This window comes from Triplophysa rosa, linkage group LG20, assembly GCF_024868665.1.
Source record: "Triplophysa rosa linkage group LG20, Trosa_1v2, whole genome shotgun sequence".
NCBI lineage: Eukaryota > Metazoa > Chordata > Actinopteri > Cypriniformes > Nemacheilidae > Triplophysa > Triplophysa rosa.
In genome coordinates, this window is record NC_079909.1 from 2,437,871 (window position 1) to 2,462,721 (window position 24,851).

Here is a 24,851-nt window from a genome sequence, read left to right on the forward strand (position 1 = left end):
TTCATCTTTTTTTATTGGACTGAATAAGTCAATATGCAAGTAAAATGCCCACAAGATATTTTAGTGATTAGTAATAACCACAAAAACTATTGTAGGCATAATACTTGCGTTTTGTCTATATTTTAGATCATGCATATATTAAGGTTAAAGGGGTAGCAAAATTTGCCTATATGCACCTTGCACATTAGATGAATTGTACTTCTCATATGTTAGCACCAGACTTGTTTAATAATTTTTGTCAATGACAAAATATAATATTCATTTTAAATGTCTTCTTTGTTACCATTTTGAGTTTAAGACTAAATGAAATGATTTTTACAGTAAATGACAAGTCCACAGTGAATTAAAGAATAAACCTTTGTTCATGTTATGGCTATTCTTTGTGAGGACAAACGCCAGCACAATGTGTTTTAGTTTAATCCAGGTAGTCTGGAAGAACAATACCAGTGTAAGGTGTCTATTTTCAAAATAGGCCAATCATTTAAATATATCTGCTAAATTATTTTCCTGTGTCAACACTGGCAGCCATAAAACTCCTAATGATAGTAAACATAAGGTAGTAATTGAGACTATAAAAGATGTCAGGCCCACAATGTTGTGTGTTGTATTAAGTACCAAAGGTTCTCTAGGATCAAACATATTAGAAGTTAACAAACAAACGACTTCGTTGGTTAAGGACCAAGAGAACTTCAGATCAATAAAAAGCTATTAAATGTTATGTTTAAAAAACGTTAATTTACTATATTATGACAAAGTCAACAGCATATTCTACAGTATGCTGTATGTAGTGTTAAAAAAAATCTGACACTCATTATGTACATAAAAAAACATTTTTATTTTAAGGATAGCATGAAAGTAGCGGATGTCCATGTCCATTACTCTTGTCATCCTCATGTTAAAGCATGTCATACATTTCTATTTTTATTTACTTCTAGTAGCTACTAGTCATATTTATATTCATATTTTCAACATCATGCTAATTTAGAGAAGAAAAACTGACATAGAACGATTTGATGTAAAGACTGTTATATGCATATCAAACTTTAAGACAGATCTGAAAACACCAAACCAAAACCAAAATAACTATATTTAGACATTTATGACATTCAAAGCAGCAAAGAATTATGTCTCAAATATTTTTGTGTAATGGTACTAAATGTTGATCATGTGATTAGAGATAATATATGATCTTGAGCATATCGATGATGTTCATTTTGCAATAATGACCAATTGACTATACAGTGTGTAATGTGCCTTGTTCATTTACAAACACAAATGCAGCATGTGTCATTATTCATTCAATGCCTTTGGCTTTCAATTCATCTTTCACTCTCTTCAGGTAGTCCGGATCTGGGTAACCATAGCTGTGGATATAAAATAATGAAATTAATTCAAACAGATAAACTACCGGTCAAATGTTTAGGGTGACTTAATCATTCTTTATTAATATTGTTTTCCACATGTTAGAAGAATAGTAAACTCAAATTTCCAAACTAAAATGAAAATGGTCTTATTTTTAGGCTGTTCAATAGTCACGTTTTGCCTATAAATTTAAGAAAAGTACTTGGGCTTTTTAAGGTCTCACCATAAGATGCTTTAAAGACATAAGGCTATTAATCTATTCTAAGCTTTTATTGGTTGCTTTTTCTTCATTATTGAGTCCAAATCATTAAAACAAATATAAATAAAATGTAAATTAATGTAATAAAAATGTTTGAAATTTGTAAAAAAAAAAATATTAAGCATACATATTCAGTTCAAAAGATGTATAAGGTTATGGAAAACATTTAAGTCAAGTGACAACAAATATGACAGGTATAGTTTTTTACTAAAGAAACAGCAGATATTTCTGATATATTAGAAACTAAAGAATAACTGAAGATTTTCTTGTAGAGAGCACTTAATAATCTCTTACTTTTCAGGTCCACCAGATTTATTTGTCTTATGATGAATGTCATTCCATGTTACAGCATTTGTTAAACCAGAGGTTGTAGATGTTCCAACAGTAAAAATCAGTTTCTGGTCAAAAGCCCTCTGCAGGAGTTTGAGTACATGATTTCCTTCCTGGTTATCAGGCAGGTAAGCAGTGCGACTTGTCCCATGATAAAGCTGTCCAGGATTTGGATGCTTTTTCTTAAAAAAAAAAATATATAAGAAAAATATTGTGAGGCATCATACCGATCATCAAGAAAATAATGATGTAATTTAAAATGCAACAAAATTTGATCTTATAGGAAATAACTATATAAATGTTTGTCAACTTAGTCATGTGACTGCTGTGTCCAGTAAAATAGTCAACACAATCTCAATTTGTAAATGAATAAATATTAATTAATATTTTAGTATGATTTGCCCCTGTGATGGTTAAGGTTTGGGGTGGGGCTTGTTAAGGCGGCAACAAAGAGCCCTTTCCCAATACAAAGAACCATTTCAGCAGAAAAAGTGTTCTTCAGAAGACATGGTTCTAAATAGAACCTTTACCATTCTTAAAGAACCTTTAAAGAACCATATTTTTAGAGTGTACCAATCATATGTTTTTGTACAATTCACATTGTATTAATTCATACTAATAAGGCCGAAATGGCTTTCAGTAACAATATTAAAGGACTCATATGACACGGCTAAAACAAATATTATAATTTGTTTTAAATGTAATGCAATGTGTATACACGATTTAAGGTTCAAAAACGTCTCAGTTACGTTTGTAACCTCGGTTCCCTGATGGAGGGAACGAGACGTTGTGTCGAACCGACAGATGGGGTTCGTGATTGGTTCTCAAGGACGAACCCCATCTGTCGGTTCGACACAGTGTCGAGAGACCGACAGAAAGGGAACGCTGTATTTTCCACATACCGTGCATGTTTGTATCTCCTCTTTGCTCCACCTCTCTGAAACGCGCAGATTTTTAACAAAGCTCATCGCTCTGAAAAGCGAGGTGTGCTATGATTGGCCAGTTAACCAGTGCGTAGTGATTGGTCGAATACTGCAAGCGTGTGACGGAAATGTAATGCCTCTTACCATATTCGGAACATCATGTTCACAAGCAATTGTACTGACAGGTGATAAAATGTCTTCAGTACTTTCCTTATCAATTCGTACATCAACTTACATACATCATACATCAACTTTGCCAGCGCGACTTGAGCAGGATGTAAAGGATTGGTAAGGTTTTTTAAAAAATATTATGTTATATAGTTAAAAACTGTAGCTAACTGTTTTACCTTTCATATACGACGTTATAAAGATTTGTCGTTAGTGATCAACCAGTGTTACGCCATGTCTCGTCACGACTCAACAAAGACAATAAACCCCATTATAAACACGACATTTGTTGCCTCTAGTTGGAACATACTTACTGATTGATTATTAGGACTTATGTTGTCTTTTTTCACGTTGCTCGCGTGTCTGTATTTGCAGATCACAAACACACGACAAACTTAACTCACGTTAGTCCGTAACAAAGTCTTTTACAATGAAAATATACTGCGAATCTGATGTGCCAGACTGTCCTTGCGAAGTTGTAATGGTTGGAATTGCCCCACTTTTATAACAAAAGCTTTCGCGCACAGCCGGCCTTGATCTCTCCCAGGTTCATGAAGCAATCATCTGTGAAATGCGCTGCACACACTTGAATATTCGGATTGTACTGTACTGGAACAGTATTGTAAATAAAATGTAACCATTCGTTTTTAGTTGTCTCATCTTTTGGAAGGGCAAACAAAGAGGCTTTCTTTTCACAACGAAACACACAGCGTCTCCATGACATGGCTGCGGCGGCGACTATACAATGAGATTTACAAGTACGCCCACCTTACTTGCGTATACATTTGGGCGGTCTTAGTCAAGTCATACCACAAAATGACGTACATAAGTGGGGGTGTGGTCACACGAGGCGTTTCAGGCAGGTCTGGGTGAGCATTCGCTTTTATATGGAATGCATCTTTTGTTCCGACACTTAAATTTTTGCAATTTTACGTGTCTAATACACGCATGGGCAACTTATAACACACCAAAGACACAGAAAAACACATGTTCACGCCATATGACCCCTTTAAAAGTAGCTTATTCAAATACTTGTACAAACACATTCTTGCACCACTCCCATCCAAAATCAAAATGTGACTGTCCAGCAATGTCAAGTGATTTCTTAAAATAATATTTTCAATAATAATTTTGTATATTCTTACCGTTTGAGTACCATCTGGCATTCTGTAATATATTTCAATTGTGCCAGTTTTGGGAAAACCAGGAAGACTTGATCTGTTTTTTGAAACATGCATTGTTCCATCAGGCTGGCTTCCCTCTACCTTCCCAAAAACCATCTTACAGATAGGACAGATGCATCCACTGTGTTTTACTGCTTGCTCTATACAGTCCTTACAGAATTCATGCCCACATTTCAGTTTTTCCTTGTTGTTAAAGTTGTCCATGCAAATAACACACTTGTCCTCTTCATCCTGTGCACCTTTACTGTCATGTCTAGACTTTTTGTTTCCTTTTTCTTGTGACTCTCCACTGAAACCAGGACCTGTCTCATCTTGTAGAGGGCCACCTGCTGCTCCTTGTCCATAGGTTGTTGTGTATTCCCATGTGATCCCTCTTCCTTGAGGGATGTCCTCTGAGTAACCAATCAATTTCTTTGTTTCTTTATCAAACACACTCTTTCCAATTTCCTTCTCAATATCTTTCATTGTTGGGCCAAGGTTCTCTGGCAGTCCAACAAGCCTCCAGGGACCATAAACATCCACTGCAGCAACACGATATTGCTGTTTGCCAAGTATCCCCTTAATCTTTGCCACAATATCCGTATCTTTGGGATCTTTAAGTTCACAGCTCACAGTAGCCAAGGCAAGTTTCTGATAGAGTTGTATTAAAGCTCTCATGGCATGATTTTCAAGATCAGTATGTTGACCTCCTTTGGACTGAGCTCTCACCTTAACAGTTAAATTGTTCTTCAGTTCTTCGCCGTGAAATGACACTCCAAACTTACTTTGAAGGTTAAATAACTGTTCTTCATAAGAAACGTTAATCAGAAACCAATGAATCTTATCCATCTCAATTTGATTTTGAAGATCCTTCATGTCCATGTCCAAGGAAGACGTCATTTGTTGGTAAACATTCTTAACTTCACCCATTTCATTTGCATTGCCTATTGATTGGCCTTCTGGTCTTGTTCCATTTACCTTTCGGTTTATCATGTCTGTAATCCTTTTTGGTCCAAAGACCTGGACATTACTGGCAGAAAAGCTCATCGTCACCTTTGTCTTTTCTAATTGGCTGTTACGCATGGTTTCCTTGACAATATCTGAGTCTTTTTGAGTAAAGGGAATAGTGACATCAGTAAAATTAGCCCCACATCTCTGAACAAGCTTCTGAAGCTCTTCTGAGGCTTTGGACACCGAATCAGGGTTTGTGCTTGGGGTAGTTTCAAATGAGATTGACACATTTGAAGAAATGTTGACTCCATGCCGTTTATTAATTTGCTCCAACTCATTTTTGTAAGCATGATGTATGTACCAGTACAGATAGAGGGGGACGGTACATGCAGCTGAGTTTGTCTCTGTGGTCATTTCAGTAGTTTTCATGGTGTCAGTGCCATTTGAAACACTATTCACTTCAGAAACATCCATACCAGTGTTTGCTACCCCAGAAGTCAAAGTGGTGTTCGCCTGTTAAAACCCATTAAAGATGTTATCACATCCAGGCAGAAAACAAAATAATACATTCAAATATAATTAAAATAGCGAATTATAGCTAATTATCTACATTAAGAGCCTGAACATTAATATAATGTTTACAGTTACTATTCGCAGTGTTTGTAATTAATATAATATAATTATGTCCTCAGTCACATAATTACCTTTGGTGATGGATCTTTCTTATCCAGCATAGTTTCATCCAGTAGAATCGTTGCAGTCACACTTAGATTATAATCCTTGAACTTCAATGTTGCAGTTGGGTTCTTTTTAAAAAATCCAAGAGCTTCAAAGAAATACAAATGCAAATTTATCTTTAAAGTAATCTGGAAGTCTATGGTTAAATAGAGAGTGTGGCTAATTTTCTCCACTGTATTTCAACTTGATCTAGAAAAGTATATAAGGCAGCAGAATGACAGTCAGTGGCAGAGCTAAGGGTAGGCCGGGGAGGGACTGACAGCTTGCCCAGCCTGTCAGATCCATGAAAATACATTATTTTTAAAAAATTCAATAGTTATTTCAAATTTGAATTGTTTGTTATGCATAAGAACTCTATTCTAATGTTCTAATTTGTCTAGTAAATTACGTAATGCCAGTAGTAATGTTATGCTCTTCTTCGCGCCAACATTTCTGTCTATCTAAATTCCAAGTAGCAGAACTTTTTTTTGTGTAGCCATCATGAGGACTAAATACTGTATCTATCTATGAGAAAGTTAAAGATCGAGTAACACACGCAGTTTCTGCCAATCTCATATTAATCTTGAGTACCTATACAGTAGTATTGAAAACGTTGTATCTTCGAAGAGTATTTAGTTTGATCACATTTATAAAAGAGAGATGCAGTTGTATGATTATTTCTGGAAAAAGACGAGTTGCTGGAGGCAGGCAGGCAAAATGTCATGATCTGAAAAAATAAACAGAAATCTGGTTTTGTATAAATGAGATTTGTGACTCAGACAGTGGCCAGACATTCACTGTTTCCAGTAATGCTCTTCCTAAAATGAGACGTACAAAAAGAAAAGAATACAGTATTTTTCTTCTTTCAGGCTAACAGGACTTTTATTTTGACAGGTCGTCGGGAAGACACTTGAGCAGGGGTCTTCAACCGGGGGTCCGCGGTGGAACTGCAAGGGGTCTGCTAATTACTGTTTACTCACAGGCATCTTTTGGTAAAAAATGTAAAGCATGGGTACAGAAATATTACAACCAATGTCCTCTTTAAGCTGCGCACGTGCACGGCCGCGCAGACTCATTGAAGCTCCCGCACATTGCAATTTTAACCTGCATGCGTGCAGACAAAACATCCATTACGGCAGCGGAAGCAAGCAACGGAAGAAACGTTACATCTGCATCATCTCCCTTCCGATAAAAATGGGCATGAAAGGAGTTGCATGCAAATAAAGTGCATTCGCATATGTTTCTGAACTTCTGTTCAAATTTGTTAAAGCTGTAAAGCGCTAATTTGACAGCCAAATGACACCACACCCTAGTAAAAAAACAATTCATTTAAAATGCATTTATTTCATGCTAAGTATACTTTAAATGTATTAACATATTTACTGACATGATTTACTGATATAAAATTATAATTAAACGTTATTTGGCAAACTATTTATACACAATGCACATTTCTACATATTAAGCCTTTGTTTTAATAAAAATGTGTTCTACTGTCACTTTTGGGAAAGTTTTTTATGATTTTTTAATAAAATCAATCTTTCAGTGCAAGATATTTAAAGTGAACCTGAAGTTTACTTGCAATAGTTCCACTTTAGCACAATCAAATACACTTAAATGTATCTTTAGTTGGACTTCAGCACTATTTCTGCACAATTAAAGTATATTAAGTACAAAATTAGTTGTTCCAATTTAGCAGACTTTAAGTATACCAATTTAGTATACCACAAATACAATCGCAGTGTGTTTTCATTAAGTACATAAGATGTAAATGGATTTGCAGTATACTTAGCATGAAATAAATGTATATTTATTTTTCAGTAGGGCACCGCTTCTGCATTGTTAACTCTGAGAGAACTATCGTACGTGTTTACAATCAATAAAACGCTCAGCGTGTACTGATGGTGCACATCAAACAAGTTTCCCCCGAAAATAACGCAGACTCGTTGCAACATGTTGCTCTCCTTAGTCTGATATGATGCTCTGCAGAAAAAAAACTCGTGTTAATTTTTGCGTAACAGAAAGACAACGGAGCTCAGAATTATAAAATAACGGTGCGTTCTGCAACACACAGAGAAGCGGAAGGAAAAAAAAGAATGACACTTAATAAAACGGCCTGCTTTTACAACAGAATGCATTAAATCTGCACTGATTTCTTTCGCATCCAGAGACAACCCCTAGTACCTCAACTAGAATAGTCTGTGTGCCATTAACCAGGGTCAGTCATCTCATTAATAAAAACTAAGGTTCAAATAAATGTTTAATTGTCCATCTCAAAGTACAATGAAAATGTTTGATGCTGCAAATCCCTTAAAATAATCTATAGTAAAAACAAAAATAATACACAGAAAAGTATTTAGTTTATGTGCAACAATAACATAATAGTGCTAATGTAATTTCTTAACATAATACTGCTGTGAGACAATAAGGGTTGTTTCTATTTAAATAGCTCCATTTACACATTTAGTACAAGGGGGTCCCCTGCTCCATGCATCTCTCATCTAGGGAGTCCTTGCCCCGAAAAACGTTGAAGACCCCTGCGCTTGAGTATTTGGTGTGTTTAAAGATAGCTTCACTCAAACAGTAAAATGCTCATAAAATAAAGGTACTTCTCAAAAAATTAGAAAATCATGAAAAAGGTCAATATTTTTTGTCACTCATTTCAGAAAGTGAAACCCATATATTATATAGATTCATTACACAGAGTGAAATATTTCAAGACTTTATTTCTTGAAATTTTGATGATTATCGCTTACAGATAATGAAGACCCAAAATTCAGTGTCTCAGCAAATAAGAATATTACATAAGATCAATCTATGGGGTATTGTCAAGAGGAAGATGAGAGACACCAGACCAACAATGCAGATGACCTGAAGGCCGCTATCAAAGCAACCTGGGCTTCCATTACACCTGAGCAGTGCCACAGACTGATTGCCTCCATGCCACGTCACATTATTGCAGTAATTCATGCAAAAGGAGGCCCAACCAAATATTGAGTGCATAGAAATGAACATACTTTTCAGAAGCCTGACATTTCTGTTTAAAAAAACTTTTTTTTTTATCTTATGTAATATTCTAATTTTCTGAGACACTGAATTTTGGGTTTTCATTATCTGTAAGCCATAATCATCAAAATTTCAAGAAATAAAGGCTTGAAATATTTCACTCTATGTGTAATGAATCTATATACTATATGGGTTTTACTTTCTGAAATGAGTGACAAAAAATATTGACCTTTTTCATGATATTCAAATTTTTTGAGATGTACCTGTAAATTCTCAGAGCATCTCTGGAGATGAAGTTTATGTATCCATGTCCTAGTACAGAGTACCTAGTACAGACACAGACAAATCGACGAGCATCACGAACTGTGTAGGCTAGTTCATACACGCAGATATCCACAACACCCAGATGACATGTCTAAAAAACAGGATTTCAAATCCATGACTCCGCATCTACTTACTGTATATGGACTAAATGCAGCCGGAAAACTCGAATCATAGACTAAAACTAGGTACAATAGCGGTGCACCATTGTTTAATGTCACACACAAACAAGCACAAGGACAAACACAAGTCACACAAACACGCAGATCTGTGTCAATGCACCTGCCAAACTGTATCACATGTGTGCTACACTGGCTAATTTATTCTTAGCACAGACCGATTTTTTCGTTGCACATGTGACATATATGTCGCACTGTACAGCCCTGGGTATTGGTAACCTAGTAACCAACAGTAAATAAAAAAAGAACTGGCAACCATAAAGACACCATCAACCATAACCACATAGTCTCGTAGGTGTAATGTTCGCAGATTCAGACAAATCCTAAGTCATCTGGGAATGAAGGTGAGATAGTCACAGGAACATAGTAACAGCAAAAGTCCAGACAAAAGGTCTTTGGTTTGATTTCTAGGGAACATACATACAAATAAAATCTAAAGCTTCAATGCACGGTAAGTTGCTTTGTAAAAATGCATCTGCTAAATGCATGAATGTAAATGCATGTTGCTTGCTTATTTTGCTCAAAAACATGATCTATGTATGTCTACATGTTATACAGCTCTGAAGTTGTAATTCCAACCACACAACTTTGCGATGCTGTTTGCGAGTGTTCATTTGAACGATGGTTTGGGGAAACACGTGAATCGTTGCACTTTTGCTGGTACGGCGAGCTTGCAACCATTCATGTAGTTGGCTAACGCTGCTTTTGGGAAACACACCCCAGGTCGTTTCCAAAGCTATGTGATTTTTTTTATTCGGATTTTTAAATCGGTTGGTGCATGCTGTTGGTATGCAGCTTTTTTTGTTTTTATCTGTCATTCTAGACTTGCCACATAATATTGTTAGATTGAATAACGTCATATGAACTTTTTTCTTTCCAAATTAGGCAGGCTGAAAAACATAGGGTGATGCTAATTACTGCGCCCCACCCACACTCCCACACTTTTAGAGGCCCACCCATCATCCACTTTCTGTGTGTGCCACTGTTGGCAGTTGAAGTGAATTGACAAAACAAGTAATAAGCACAAAAAAATAAATATGGGACTTAATATATACATAAAAAAAATATTCACAGGGACTTTAAACTGTAAATATCAATAGTAATATAATAAATAATTTTTAAAAATTCCCGTTTGTGGAGATTTTTTATGTATCAAAATACAACATAAAATGATAAAGCAGTTATAATATGTCACCTTTTGATGGTATTATCTGCACCTCTGCACAGAGTGGGTCATCGGCCATGAGAGAAACACTGTGGACTTCACATTTTCCAATGTTTTTGGACAAATCAGAGTTACACCAGCGTTGAAGGGCTATTTGATAGCAATTTAACCATCTTTCTGGACGTTGGTCTTTCCAGTCCACTTTGATTTTAACTTTTGCAGTGTCCAGTGGTGCAGAGGGTTGTGCTCTTTCATTACATGATGTTTCCATGTCCTGTTAAAGACAAAACATGTATACAGTTCTAGATAATTTACTAATTGTTCTCACATTCACATATACTGTATTGTATGTACTTTATTGTACTTCGATTTTTTAATAAAAATGCCTTAACTCTCTCTAAGTTCCCCTAACTCTTAAAATGATAATTCTGTCATGAAATGCTCACTCTCAAGTCATTGCACAACCATAAGACCTCAGTATCTTTGGAACACAAATTAAGATTTGATTTGAAGGTTTGATGAGGTCCGAGAGCCCCATAAAGCAACATAACTTTTAATCAAAGCACAGAAAGTTAATAAAGACATCAATAAAAATGGTCTATGTTACCACTGACACGGAAGTCAGGAAATTGTTGAATAAAGTCAGTTATTTTTATTTTATTCCAAACAAAAAATATTCTCGTCACATCATAAATCTAAGGACAAATCACTGGAGTTTTGAAAGTTGCTGTCTATGAGGGAGTCAGAAAGCTCTTAAAGGACTCATTAAATGATCACTTTCAACAAGTTGATATGATTTATTAGGGTTTTCATGAAACGTCTGGAACATATTTTGCTTAAAAACACTCAATGGCTGTGTAAACAAAAACCCTTTTTGCCTTGTCAAAAACAGCTATGCTCACAGCAACCCGTTTTGGTGCATGTCTCTTTAAATGATAATGTTACAGCGCACCCCACCCCCCTTCCGTCCAGCGTGTCAACACAATGCACCTGTAGTGCTGCCATGGCAATGGTTTAGCTAAATTATGTTTCCTGAACTCCTCTGCAGTTAGTTTTGCTTTAAACGTCTCAAATCATTCGTCCTGAGACTAAAAAATCTGTCAAAGCAAACAGCGCTCACGTTGTGCGTGTATGCTTGCCTAAAATCCACAGAATGCGCACCTGCAGATCTCAGCGGAATTAGCACTTGTCGTTGACAAGTTATAACGTTACACACACAACGTGAGAGCATAACTAGTAGGTTTTGAGGCCAGCTCTGCAAACGCTCGGTTTTAATGGGCGTGCCGCATTGAAGACTTTATAAGTAAACGCCCACTGCTTTGATTGGATAGCAGTTTGCATAGTTGGAGCCTTCTGGAATTTGGTTAGAGACGTAACATTAGGTTACACATTAGCACCATTCACAGTTTTCGCACGGCATTAGTATTATCTGGAGATCTCGTGTGATTTATAAATTACCTCCCCACATCAGTATTTCATGTGACACATTCGCACGGGATGATTTTACTCAAATTTACTGACTTATTTGAAATAATACCAAAACACTTCAAAACAGCCTCCATTATTCGAAAACGGTGGATAAAACCTTGAAAAATGATATATGAGCCTGCCAAATCACAGAAATCCCGATTTGCATGGGCTTAAGATCACAGGCAACCTCTGCAATTAATACAAATGACTAGAGGTCCCCAGGTAATACTATCTCGTGCGAATAGGGCTCAGGGCACATCAGGCGATCTCTAACAAACCAATAGTGACGCATAGTACAAACATTTTTTACTCACATAAGATTGCTGCGCCATTCCTATCGGATCCAATATTGACGGCACAGCACTGCTTTTTAATTTTAGTCTCTCCACAAATCCAGTGTCGACCTGTGCCTTGTTCACAAAGGAATCCTCAGAGAAATGAAACGAAGAAACGCTCCATGTTTTTCCCACATGAGCTGGAACGTCTTTAACCACGTCTTTAAAAATAAACTTTAACCATGCATTCCTAATATCGGAATCCGAAGGAAGGTTATGCAGCGACTGTATTCTTCCACAACCAGGGATGGCACAATATTTAGCTATCTTTAACGGCATGTTTGTTTATTGCTTGCTCGCTCTATCTGGTTCCGCGCCACTTATGTTACTTCAGAATTGTCATGCGCGAACCAGTGGGCAGGGCTAGAGAAGTAGTCGTTGATATTCTTTCTGTGGAGACGGTGTTCAACCTATCAATGTCGTCATAGATAGGTGCATTCCAGAACCTGGCGTTCGCTGGGCCTGGTGTCAATTACAGTTGTAATCTCAGTAACAAGGGTGTTTTCAGTTCTGACACTTACATGATGTTCGCATGAATACGATTCCCTCTTATATAACAAAAGCTCGGGTTAAAATTGCGATTTCACGAATTCACACCTCCTTTAACATACATACAGCTAAACTCCAAGTGCCCATTTGCCAAATAATATATAAATATAGAGTAAGTTTAACACTGGCTTTGAATGGTCTATTTAGCCCATGACTGACTTAGCTCCCTTCGCTATCATATGCTAACGTTATCCTCCAATATATACTGTACAAGTACGTCAATTCAGACTGTTGATAAATATTACTTACATCGGCAGCTTTGTCTCGTTCAGTTAGTCTCGATCCCTCTTGAGGAACAACTTTGAAGCTAATCCTGTTTGTACTGTCCCAGGTTGAAAAAGCACTCTGGCTTGAAGTGATTCGCGCAAACAAGCAGGTTTTACTTATGGTTTCTGGGGGATTTCCACTAAAAATAAAATAAATCCACTCCTGTCTCTTCCGAGGTTAGGACTCTGTGCAGCGACTACATTGCATGTTGCATGTTGTCCACGAACTTTAGCCATGGCGTCACGTACACCGCTGTCGCTTGTGAAAACAATAATAGCGGCAGCGCCGTGGGTGGAATTGTGTAGATTAAGGGGCGGTAATATTATAATAAGAACCTGCGTCTACGTCACAACAGGAGCAAAATCTGAACGGCTCGATATCTCACTTGCTTGCAGAGAAAGGCTCATCAAAACAAAGTTACTGGGATCTTGTTTTTCATGTTTTCTGGGTTGCTAGATGCACCGGGGACCCGATTATAGCACTTAAATACAGAGAAAATTTGACTTTCATCCAATGGGTCCTCTAATGGAGATATTACGGTTATGGAACAACATAAGGGTGAGTAATTCATAACAGATTAAAAAGGGAGAACTCCCTGCGATTCATGTATGTTGTTAGATATTGTGTTTAATGCTTTTATTCTTGGTATTAAACACCTTATATATTAAAGGGATTATTCACCCGAATGTAAAGTGAACAGCAGCTGTGGCTGTCAGACCCTAATTGCACTGTAAAGTGTATGCAAAGCACGAAACCTTTATGATACTTTAAGCATGTCAAATATCATACAAGTCTGAAGACCTTTTTTGTACAACCACAAAAAAGCCCATAATGACTTACCTGTAAACTTTCAGCATTGTCAGCATTTTGGATCGTGTTCACCACCTGTCCATAAAGAGACAGCATATTTTTTTTAGATCTCATTTTTTTTAACTACAAAACCAGAAAGTCATATGTACATCTGGGGTGGCATGAGAGTATATATTTTTGACGGATATATGCGTTTATTGAGCTTTAAAATAATGGCCGCTATCCACCGCCATTATCATGCTGGGAAGAGCCAGGATATTATTCAATATAACTCAGACTGTGGTCCACTTAAAGAAGAAGGTCATATACACCTGGGATGGCTTGAGGGTGATTAAAATATAGGCTAATGGAATTTCTGGAGTGAAGTATTCTTCTAAGGCCCTTTCATATTTACTGCCATACAAAAAGCGAAGCAAATGGCAGACGTACCATTGCACTCTTTTACATGAGGGGGTATATGAGTGATTGACATTTATTTTACACCTGTAAGATAGGTGGCGCTGATAAATAGTTGAAGGTTAAAGAGTTGAAGGCCCGGTTTCACAGAGAAGGGGCTGCACGCGTGTTGAGCTTTCTGAACAGCATTCGTTTGTTAGGATGTAATGAACATCATTTCCGGGTCGAAGCCTCCACTTTATAGAGGATATTATTTAAACAGCCGTTATGAGAACTGTTATTCATATAACACATTTAAAACATTTATAATAACAAGTGTGCGCTACAGGCTCACGGAATCTCCAACATCAATAACTAAAATAAAGTTTTAAATCATGCCATGAGTTTTTTTGTTTTGTTTTGTTTTCCTATGGCATCTGATTAATAGAAATTAAATAATAAAACAGCATCTGATAAAGCGGTTGAACCTGGAAGCGGTGAGCATGACATCTGATTTGAAAGATTTATAAAACAGTTATGAATGTTGCTGGAAAATATACATAAAACGTAAGCTGACAATAGGTTTTGTCACACACTTTGATGTCATTTGTATATAGAATGCCGTATAAAGGAATACACATAAAATATATCTATTATCATCTTATCTTCATTCGTTCCATCCTTAAAAACCTGCGGAAATAAGGTTGCATTTTGGGGCTACTTTCGTAGCAACCTTTGAATCAGGACAGCCTACCAGCCTTCAGTCGTGCTGCTGTGACGCAATCGGTTTTAAAACGCAGCCTTCAAAGAACGCAGCCCCCGAATTGGGACACAGCCGATGATTGGTTATTTCAATGTCTGTCACACGCTGACTTTGAGTGTTTGATTTCGTTCGGCACCGTGCAGGCTGGTCGGCGTGTGGCATTGTGGTGCTGCGGGAGCATTTATATAGCATATGAACTAAGCAGTCTGCTCTCAGGTTGTTCTCGCTGTGTTTTGGTGTTGTGCGTCAACCGGTTTGTGGGGAGCGGCATGGGGTCGAGTGTAGCCATCATCTTAACCCCTTGTTTACACCGCACACATCTGTGGCACGTTATGCCTCCGGCGAGGTTTTCTTCCGTCCTCAATACGGTGCAAATCTACACCAGGAGCATCTCAAATGCGAAGCGGCTAAATTCGTGAGACCACGTGATTTGCCTGTCCGACGTTGTTTTTCTTAATTTTTCCTGTTTTTCATGATTTTTGAGGGTTATACCATAAGAAAGTTGGCTAAATCGTTATGTTTGTCTGGTATATTGTTGTGTTCAATGCTATGAGTCATGCTTTGTTCCCTTATTAAAATTAACCATGGTTTTACTACACTTAAAACAAAATAGACTAGGTGCGTATCTTTAGCGAGGCGGCGTGGAGAGCTGCTTCTGGGACACGCGTGCAGTGTAAAGGCCCGGGCATACTTGACTTTCCACGTCCGTCTCGCACACAAACAGCTTCCTGAGCTTACTCATCACGGATTTAGCGCGGACGCCCGAGTTCAACACATGCACAATACAAATGAGTTTGTGTGATCTGCCAGACCGTCAGAGGGCAGCGCTGAGTCGCATCATTAACAGACCCACGGCAAATTGACGATAGAGGAAGTCATTCGCCATTGCAAACAATCCGAGCAAACAGCAAGAACAACAACCAAACAGTATGGAGAAGGATATCCTTCTTAGTTTAATGTTCTTGGTTTCAGCGTGCTGGTTTTGTATCATTCTTCTTCGACAATGGCACACTGCACACTTTCTGTGTGTGTATTGATCCCTAGTAGACTAGTGCACTTTTTCACGCATGCGTTCTTGTACACGGCACATTTTCTCAAAAAAGGGCTGCACGTGGACAGGGTGTGTGGACGACCGCGGACCCTTCTGATGATGAAAATTGTGTCATGCGGACGGCACTTGAACGCGGACGGATGGACCATACTGCGGCCTTACAGGAGGGGTTAAGGAACAAAATGCTAATGCCCTAACGTGACCAAACTGGAGAATCTATCGGCCAAATGGAAAGATGTATCGGCCTAGGCAATATATCGGTCAACCACTAATTAACAACAACCTATACGTGAGCGTTGATAAAAAACAGTTCAGTCATGAGAAATTAATTTGTTGGCACTTACATTAAAAACAGATGCCCGCCTTAAAGTTTTCCGCTATATTTATTTGATTTACTTTTGAAATTTGACCGTTGCTCAGCTCCTGTGGCATCATGGGATAGAGAAGTGTCCATCCGATCCACACTCACAAATCTTGGCGGAAGTAGTAGACCATCCGGGTTCCCTTTCTGTCGGTCTCTCGACGTTGTGTCGAGCCGACAGATGGGGTTTGACTTGAGAACCTATCATCTTCTGATATTTTAGAAAAGGCCAATGAAATTGGCGAATTAAATTTGCATGCCAGACTCCGCCCCGGATATCCGGGTATAAAAGGAGGACGGTGTGCTGCATTCATTCACCTTTTGGTCTTCAGAGCCTGTGCATCTGATGATCTTCTCTAAGCGATCTTCACGGATCTATCTTCCTGCTGGAATCTATGACGTGGTGCAGTGGACAGTCCCTTCCTGCAGCGACTCTCCCCTGGGCGTCTCGGCAGTTCCAGAGGTATTCGAGGCATTTCCTTTTTTTCTTCTAAAAGAGCAAATTTCTCCAGCGTGGCATGTCCCGCTGTTCTCATGGGTGCAACACACTCATCGAGGAGGGGGACGGACACAATGTCTGCTTCCAGCACGCTGGGGCAGACGTTGTGGATACGTCCTGCCCACACTGCGGGCGGTTGACGATTCAGACGTTGCGTTCACGGGTGGCTGTGTTCCCACGGGACTCAGCCACCACCTCGTCCGCTCCCCATTCTGTGACGGCAGTGGCTACGGCCCTGCCGTCTGCTCCGGCAAGCAGCGAGGGTGATATGAGGACTACTGTGAGCGTTAATCTGCCAGCCACTGGCTCACGGGCCGTTCGCACCTCGTTTCACTCGTCTGACCGTTCCCCAGGAGACGGTCCCACTGTCTTGTTCCTCAACCACGTATTCGGAAACGATGCATGATGATGATGTCCCTTGCAGCATCGGGGGGTGACGTACTGCCATCCGACTCCGACGATTCCTCGGAGCTCCATCCCTCGGGGGGTCGAGCCCAGGAAGAAGCAGACGTCGAAATGTCAGCCATGCTTTCCCAGACCGCCGTGAGCGTTGGGTTGCAGTGCCCGCACTGCCTCTCCCGGCGCTCGCGGCTGGATACATGGTGCCTCGGGTTTGAGCGCGGCTCCAAGCCCGCCCCCAGTGCCGTGTTTACCGGAAGTGCATGAGGAACTTAGTGAGACCTGGGACGCCCCCTTTCGGCACGTCCACGTCAAAGTTCTGTCACCCTCTCTTCCCTCGAGGGTGAGGCAGCTAGAGGATACGTCGATGTCCCCCAGGTGGAGTGTGCCGCCGTGGTGCACTTGTGCCAACAGGCGGCGGCCACCTGGGGGACTCGACCTAGACTCCCGCCCAAAGCATGTAGGTTATCGCCATCTCTGGTGTCGAGAGCTTGCATTGCTGCGGGCTAAGCTGCCTCCTCTCCCCGCTATGGCCATCCTGCCAGGCCAAGGTGTTGAGAGAGCTCCACGAGGGTAAGACCGACCCAGCGCTTATGCAGGAACTCTGCGCCGCCACCGACCTCGCTCTACAAGCGACCAAGGTGACCGCGTGGGCCCTGGGTCGGGCGATGTCCACACTTGTGGTCCATGAGAGACACCTCTGGCCGAACCTTGCACAGATCAGTAACGCCAAGAAGGTTCGCTTTCTCGACGCACCCATCTCGCAAGGGGGGGCTGTTTGGTAATACTGTCGAGCAGCAGTTCTCGACAGTAAGGAAGCAGACAGAGGCCATCAAGCATATCCTCCCCTGCCGCAACTCGGCCGCCCTCGGCCGTCGAGTCCCGTGCACCCGTCTGCTTCCCAGCAGCCCTGGTCCTCTTTGACGCCCTCCAGCTCCGGCGTCCCCCACTCAGGCAACCCCCCGGAAGAGACATCGAAGAGGAGATCATCACCCCGTCAGGAGCCGCCCCCAGCACACACTTACAAAGGAGTTTTCTCTCTCTCTGGGTTGTCATTACAGCCGCTCCCACCCTCGGCACGATAGTGGACGGCAACTCGACATTGCGTCATGGCGAGGCGCAACGATGAGTATAATCACCCGCCCTCAGCACTCTCAGTCAGACAGTGCGTTGAGCTGTGTAATCGCCAGGCAGGAAAAACAGCAGAGCCGATCTCCTCCCCGGGGGCCTCCCCACGGCGAGGGATCTGTACTGCTAGCCATCGAACCACCCCCCGTGGGGACGATGAAGCAGATCGAACCCTTAGTCCCCCTGTCTCGGTTCCTGGGAGCCTGGCTTCGGCTTCCCAGACCGTCTCGGTGGCTAGGGAAGACGATCCGTCTCGGCTACGCGATCCAGTTCGCCACACGCCCGCCCAAGTTTCGGGGCATCCCCTCTACCTCAGTCAGAGCACTAAACACGCACCTACACAAGCTGCCATTTAGGATGATCACGCAGAGGCGCATCCTGACGTCTGTCAGATGTCAGGATTGGTTCATGGCAATTGACCTGAAGGACGCATACTTTCATGTCTCGATCCTCCCCCGGCTTTCGAGGGGCGGGCATATCAGTACAGGGTCCTCCCCTTCGGTCTGTCCCTGTCTCCACGGGTCTTCACGAAGATCGTGGATGCCCTCCTTCCCCTCAGGGAAAGAGGTGTGCGGGTACTAAACTGTCTCGATGACTGGCTTATCTTGGCGCACTCGCGAGATCTGTTGTGTACACACAGGGACCTGGTGCTCCGGCATCTAGATCATTTGGGGCTACAGGTCAACTGGGAAAAGAGCAAGCTCACCCCGTGCAGAGCATCCTCTTTCTCGGTATGGAACTCGACTCTGTCTCCATGACAGCGTGACTGACTACAGAGTGCGCCCAGTCAGCTAACACGACTCTCCCGACACCTCCTCCTCTGGAGTCAGCAGGTGATCAGCTCCCTGCGAGCCACACACATCCCAGGCAACCTGAACCAGATAGCCGACGCGCTCTCTCGTCAGTCGACGCCTCGCGGAGAGTGGCGACTCCATCCCCGCGCAGTCTGGCTCATATAGGAGCAGTTCGGCCAGGCACAGGTGGACCTGTTTGCCTCCCCGGACTCCACCCATTGCCCGCTTTGGTACTCCCTGACCGAGGGACCCCTGCCCAAGCTGGCCGCGGGACAAGCGGAAGTATGCCTTCCCCCCAGTGAGCCTCATTGCACAGACACTGTGCAAGGTCAGGGAAGAGGAGCATCAAGTGTTAATAGTTGCGCCCTATTGGCCCAACCGGACTTGGTTCTCAGAGCTGGTGCTTCTGACAACAACTCCCCTCTGGCCGATTCCCCTGACGAAGGACCTGCTTTCCCAGGGGAAGGGCACGTTATGGCATCTGAGGCCAGACCTCTGGAACCTCCATGTCTGGCCCCTGGACGGAACGAAGGGGCCCCTGCCACTAGGCGGCTGTACGCCTTAAGTGGCGCCTCTTCTCGTCCTGGTGTTCTTCTCGCGGAGAAGACCCACAGAGATGCTCGATCGGGAACGTGCTGTCCTTCCTACAGGAGAGAGGTGAGAGAAACCTCTCACCCCCCACACTGAAAGTGTATGTTGCCGCCATCACCGCACATCACGAACCAGTTGCTGGCAAGTCTCTAGGACAGCACGACCTGGTCATAAGGTTCCTTAGGGGCGCGAGAAGGCTGAATCCGCCTCGTCCGCGCTCCACACCCTCTTGGGACCTGGAAGTTGTCCTGGGGGGCTTCCACCTACAAGCATTCTCTGTGTCCACGGACTGCCTAGAATTCAGACCTGGAGACTCTCACGTGATCCTGAGACCACGGCCTGGCTACGTGCCCAAGGTTCCCACCACTCCCTTCCGGGACCAGGTGTTGAACATGCAGGCGCTTGTGCACTGGGGAGGAAGACCCAACCCCGTCCGTGTTGTGTCCAGTACGCGCACTGTGCCTCTACTTGGACCACACGCAGAGCTTCAGAAGCTCTGAGCAGCTCTTTGTCTGTTTTGGAGGTCAGCAGAAGGGGAGGGCTGTCTCCAAACAGAGACTGGCGCACTGGATCGTGGATGCCGTCGCTACGGCATACCGATCTCAAGATCGCCACTGCCCGTTAGGAGTGAGGGCACACTCCACTCAGGGTGTAGCCTCCTCATGGGCACTGGCTCAGGGCGCCTCTCTGGCAGACATCTACAGAGCTGCGGGTTGGGCTACAACCAACACCTTTGCGAGATTCTACAACCTCCGCGTGGAACCGGTGTCAGCCCGCATCCTGCAGGGCAACATGTAAGACCGGCAGCCGGTAGGGCGTATGCCTGCGAAAGCCCTTCCCCCCTTCCTTAGGTGGGTCAGCGGCTATTTCCGCCTCCCTTCTTTCCCCACTGGGTAAAGAACAGGCATTCCATCCATCACTAGCACCTTCCTGGGGACAGGTTGGGCAGAGCGCCCTGCCCCCTTAGGCCGGGGAACAGTTGAGTTATCTACCACATAGCTCTAACCGGACCTAGTGCTCCAGACGTGGTAACCCCCCCCCCCAGTGGGCAGTTCCGTCTGATGTATCCTCATGAATGGTTCCCACCTCGGCAACCCATGACCTCGCTAGGTGGACTCCCACCTTGTGGTTAACTCCTTCAGTCCTCACATTTTCCTATGAGTTCTCCCCTGATGGTGAGTCCATGTTGGTGTCTCCACTAATTCCTCCCTACGGTAGGTAGTGGTCTCTGTAGCGTTTTTCCCCCATGGGGGAATAATGCTTACCCAGTGGCCCTTACGGTGCCAGGCGGTTTCTCGCTGTTAGAGAAACAAGGCCTCCGCCCGTGACGGCCGGTGGCAGGGGCTTCCCACCTTTTCTTCAAAAGCTCTGGGACCCCCTACCTCTCCACTGGATGGTTACAATTTCGCGCTAGCGCTCACGTCTGACTCGCCCAGGCCAGTCAGCTTCGCTCCGCTAGAGATTGTGACACGGCACAGCGCTGTGGTATTTTCCATAGAACCCCATCTGTCGGCTCGACACAACGTCGAGAGACCAACAGAAAGGGAACGTCTTGGTTACGGATGTAACCTCAGTTCCCTGATGGAGGGAACGAAACGTTGTGTCCTTCTTGCCACAACGCTGGCCGCCCGCCGCAGCAGTCGAGGGATGCTCTCAGGCTCCTCAAACCAAGAGGTGAATGAATGCAGAACGCTGTCCTCCTTTTATACCCGGATATCCGGGGCGGAGTCCGGCATGCAAATTTCATTCGCCAATTTCATTGGCCTTTTCTAAAATATCAGAAGATGATAGGTTCTCAAGTCAAACCCCATCTGTCGGCTCGACACAACGTCTCGTTCCCTCCATCAGGGAACAGAGTTTACATACGTAACTGAGACGTTCCCTTTCTGTCGGTCTCTCGACGTTGTCGAACCGACAGATGGGGTTCCTATTGAAAACGTGTCAGACGTGAGCGCTAGTGCGAAATTGTAACCATCCAGTGGAGAGGTAGGGGGTCCCAGAGCTTTGGAAAGGTGGGAAGCCCCTGCCACAGGCCGTCACGGGCAGAGGCCTTGTTTCTCTAACGGCGAGAAGCCGCCCGGTATTGTAAGGGCCACTGGGGAAGTGCCCTTTCCTCACTGAGGCCACTTCCTACCGTAGGGAGGAGTTTAGTGGAGACACCAACATGGTCTTGCCGGTAGGGGAGTGCGAATGTGCGGACTGAAGGGAATACCGCGATGTGGAGGCCCACCTAGGGGAGGTCATGGGTTACCGAGAGGGGAACCAGATCATGAGGATATATCAGACATAACCACCCTGCTGGGGGGTTACTTCGCGTGGGGCACTAGGTCTGGTTAGAGCTATACGCTAGATAACTCAACTGGTACCCAGCCTGAGGAGGCAGGGCTGCTCCGCCCAGCCCGCCACCAGGAAGTGCTTAGTGATGGATGGAATGCCTATTCTTTGCCCGGTGGGGGAAGAAGGGAGGCGGAATTAGCACACTGATCCACCTACACAATGTCGAGAGACCGACAGAAAGGGAAATCCGGATTATCACAACAAGCCCACACAGTTTTCCGTAATTCTGCTATTGCGGCATAATCTTAATCAAAATCAATGCAAAGATAGCAAAAAAAGTTGTCAATTTGTGATGCATTCTTTTTACGATGATAATGCACAGATGTTGCCTGTTGCGCATGTGAGGTCAGTGAGAGGTCTGTGTGACATAGGTAAATAGACATAGATAACGATGGGTCAGATGTATAAAGTTACATATGATTATTTTGTGTTTGATAAAATATATTGGATAAATGTGTTCATGCAAAGCATATTTTCCTTGAGAAGAATAAATCTAAATTTATGTGATTATTTTGTGTTTGCTAATAAACTGTATTGCATAAAAACGTTCATGCAAAGCATATTTTCCTTGAAAAGAATACCCCTTACAACCTAATCCAAATTCCCTACATTAGCCCCTAATGTTTAAGGATCAGCCCCTGATGGGTTTATATCCTAGAAACGCCCCTGGTTAGGGCTAAATCTTAAGGCTATGGTAAGGGGCCGGATATTTTCAACACCTGCTCTGAGTAAGTGACCAATCACAACAGAATGAGAAGTAGAAGCTCGCAGATATGGTAAGGGGAGGGACGTTTTGGACATGAGATCTAAAGTGACCAATCACAATAGACTGTTAGCCTAACCAGTCACACCAGAACAAACAGACAGTTTTTGACAGAATGGACAAAGGTTGCAGTCAAAAGATATGTGAAAAATAATGTGTTTTTAAGCAACAAAGCATGAAAACATATTCTAGTGCACCCTAAAAGCAAAATTCAGAATAAGGCATAATAGGATTCAAAGTTTGATGCATTTTATGGGGTGGTCTGGTTGAAGATTGACATGAGCACAAAAGCTACATCATTTTTGGCGCATGCTAGTGCTAGCATTATAGAACTTTAGTAAAGTGATCATATGAGGTCTGATGAATTATTAGGAATTTCAGTGGTAATACACTGAACTGTCAGTTAAGAACACAAACCAAGACTTTCCAGCATGTTATTGATGTGCATTGTTCTGCAATGACTACAGAACTTGTACACTGTGTATTCACTGTTTTTCTTTCGTTTTTTACTTTAAATATTGAATTTATATGCGCTTACTAAGAAGGTCTTGCATTGTTACTCACATCAACATCCATTGGCTCTGACTCATTTGACATTATGAATGTTCTGCACACAACAGCAACTGAAACTGACAGAAAAAAATAATGAATATACATTTAACTAAAATGCATGCAATACAATAAAACATTAAAAAAGCTTAGCAGTTTAGTTGTTGATAAGTCTTTTTTAGCAAATTGGTCAAATTTAAGAAACTGTTCAATGTGAAATCTTGCAAGAATGGCAATATTACATTTATTGAATGTATTGAATAATTAAGTTTCCAAATGAGCAATACCTGTAGGCGGCCTATGTTTTGTCTACGTTTTCTTTTCAAAAGGCATTGTTAACTTTCATTTTCGTTTTACAGTAACAGATGGATTTATATTTTACGTAGGCCTATTAGGAAGAAAAAGTTTTTAAGTTTCAGTCAAGTGTTTGAAGGATGCAGTAACTAATTATAGATTTCGGTGTTTTTTATTCGTTAAGCTTTTAGTTTAAATGTAGATAGATGTCGGTTTAAATGATTCCCTTTACTATCGCTTCGCAGCTCATTTCGAGTATCTACCACTGTACAGCCGTGTTAACAACAGTAGGCCTAAATAAAAGAATAGGAAATAGTCATAATTAACTATTAACTAGTATCATTTTAATTTTGTACTTACCCAAGATCGTAAGCTCTGTAACGTAGTCACGAGCTGTCAACCTCGAACGTCGTTTAACCTGTACGTCTTGCTTTGGATAACGAAACTGAAAGTTTTCGAAAGGCGCAGCGTATCAACAATGTTTTGTGTTTACAATGTATTGTTGTGCATTTAGTTTAGAAATTGCAATGTAAAGGTTGCCATTATATTTTATTAATATTTAAAACAGCGCCTTTGTATAAGAAATATGAGAAGAGTAGCTGCACAAACAGCGAAACCTGAAAGGCTCTTGGAACAAACAGGAAAATAGAAAGCGCAGCAGGGAGCGAGATGATGGCTCCCCAGTGGCAAAAGTGGGAATGACACCACAGGGTTTATGATCAGAGCAGTAGGGGATCTGCACTACAGTAAATACATGAAGCCACTAGAGGGTAGCCAAACCATTATAAATGAAAAGAAAAAATGTAACCAGCCAGATTATGCATACTAAAAACGTCTAACAGAAATAAAAATGTGAAGTAACCTACAGTATGTATGTTCATACCCCCTGCTAAAAACCTTGACATTGACATTGGAGGGTACCGTCATGGTTCTATCAGAAAGGTTTACAACTTTGACTACTTAAACTAAGCC

General features: G+C 42.1%; 1 protein-coding gene across 3 annotated transcripts; it reads right to left on the reverse strand.

Moving 5' to 3' along the window:
• Positions 1 to 805: 805 nt before the first annotated feature.
• On the reverse strand, positions 806 to 24,494 carry dtx3lb.2 (deltex E3 ubiquitin ligase 3L b, tandem duplicate 2). Of its 3 annotated transcripts, XM_057361707.1 has the most exons (8): positions 24,240 to 24,494; positions 23,601 to 23,665; positions 14,006 to 14,050; positions 10,575 to 10,818; positions 5,861 to 5,982; positions 4,188 to 5,669; positions 1,916 to 2,133; positions 806 to 1,364 (listed from the first exon to the last, which is right to left on the reverse strand). In XM_057361707.1, the coding sequence occupies exons 2-8, from the start codon at positions 23,631 to 23,633 to the stop codon at positions 1,295 to 1,297; spliced, it is 2,214 nt and encodes a 737-aa protein (XP_057217690.1). In that variant the 5' UTR covers positions 23,634 to 23,665; positions 24,240 to 24,494; the 3' UTR covers positions 806 to 1,294. The 3 variants fall into 3 exon arrangements, with proteins under 3 accessions (XP_057217690.1, XP_057217689.1, XP_057217691.1); XM_057361708.1 differs by lacking the exons at positions 23,601 to 23,665; positions 24,240 to 24,494 and adding an exon at positions 16,844 to 18,363 and having other exon boundaries at positions 807 to 1,364; XM_057361706.1 differs by lacking the exons at positions 14,006 to 14,050; positions 23,601 to 23,665; positions 24,240 to 24,494 and adding an exon at positions 12,329 to 13,816.
• Positions 24,495 to 24,851: the final 357 nt, after the last annotated feature.

Excerpts from the sequence above, each read along its gene's own strand:
- dtx3lb.2 (XM_057361706.1), bottom strand. The coding sequence starts at position 12,628 with ATGCCGTTAAAGATAGCTAAATATTGTGCCATCCCTGGTTGTGGAAGA. Across the intron at positions 10,819-12,328 it reads GAATGGCGCAGCAATCTTAT|GACATGGAAACATCATGTAA; the intron begins GTGAGTAAAAAA and ends TGTCTTTAACAG. Across the intron at positions 5,983-10,574 it reads GCAGATAATACCATCAAAAG|CTCTTGGATTTTTTAAAAAG; the intron begins GTGACATATTAT and ends ATTTCTTTGAAG.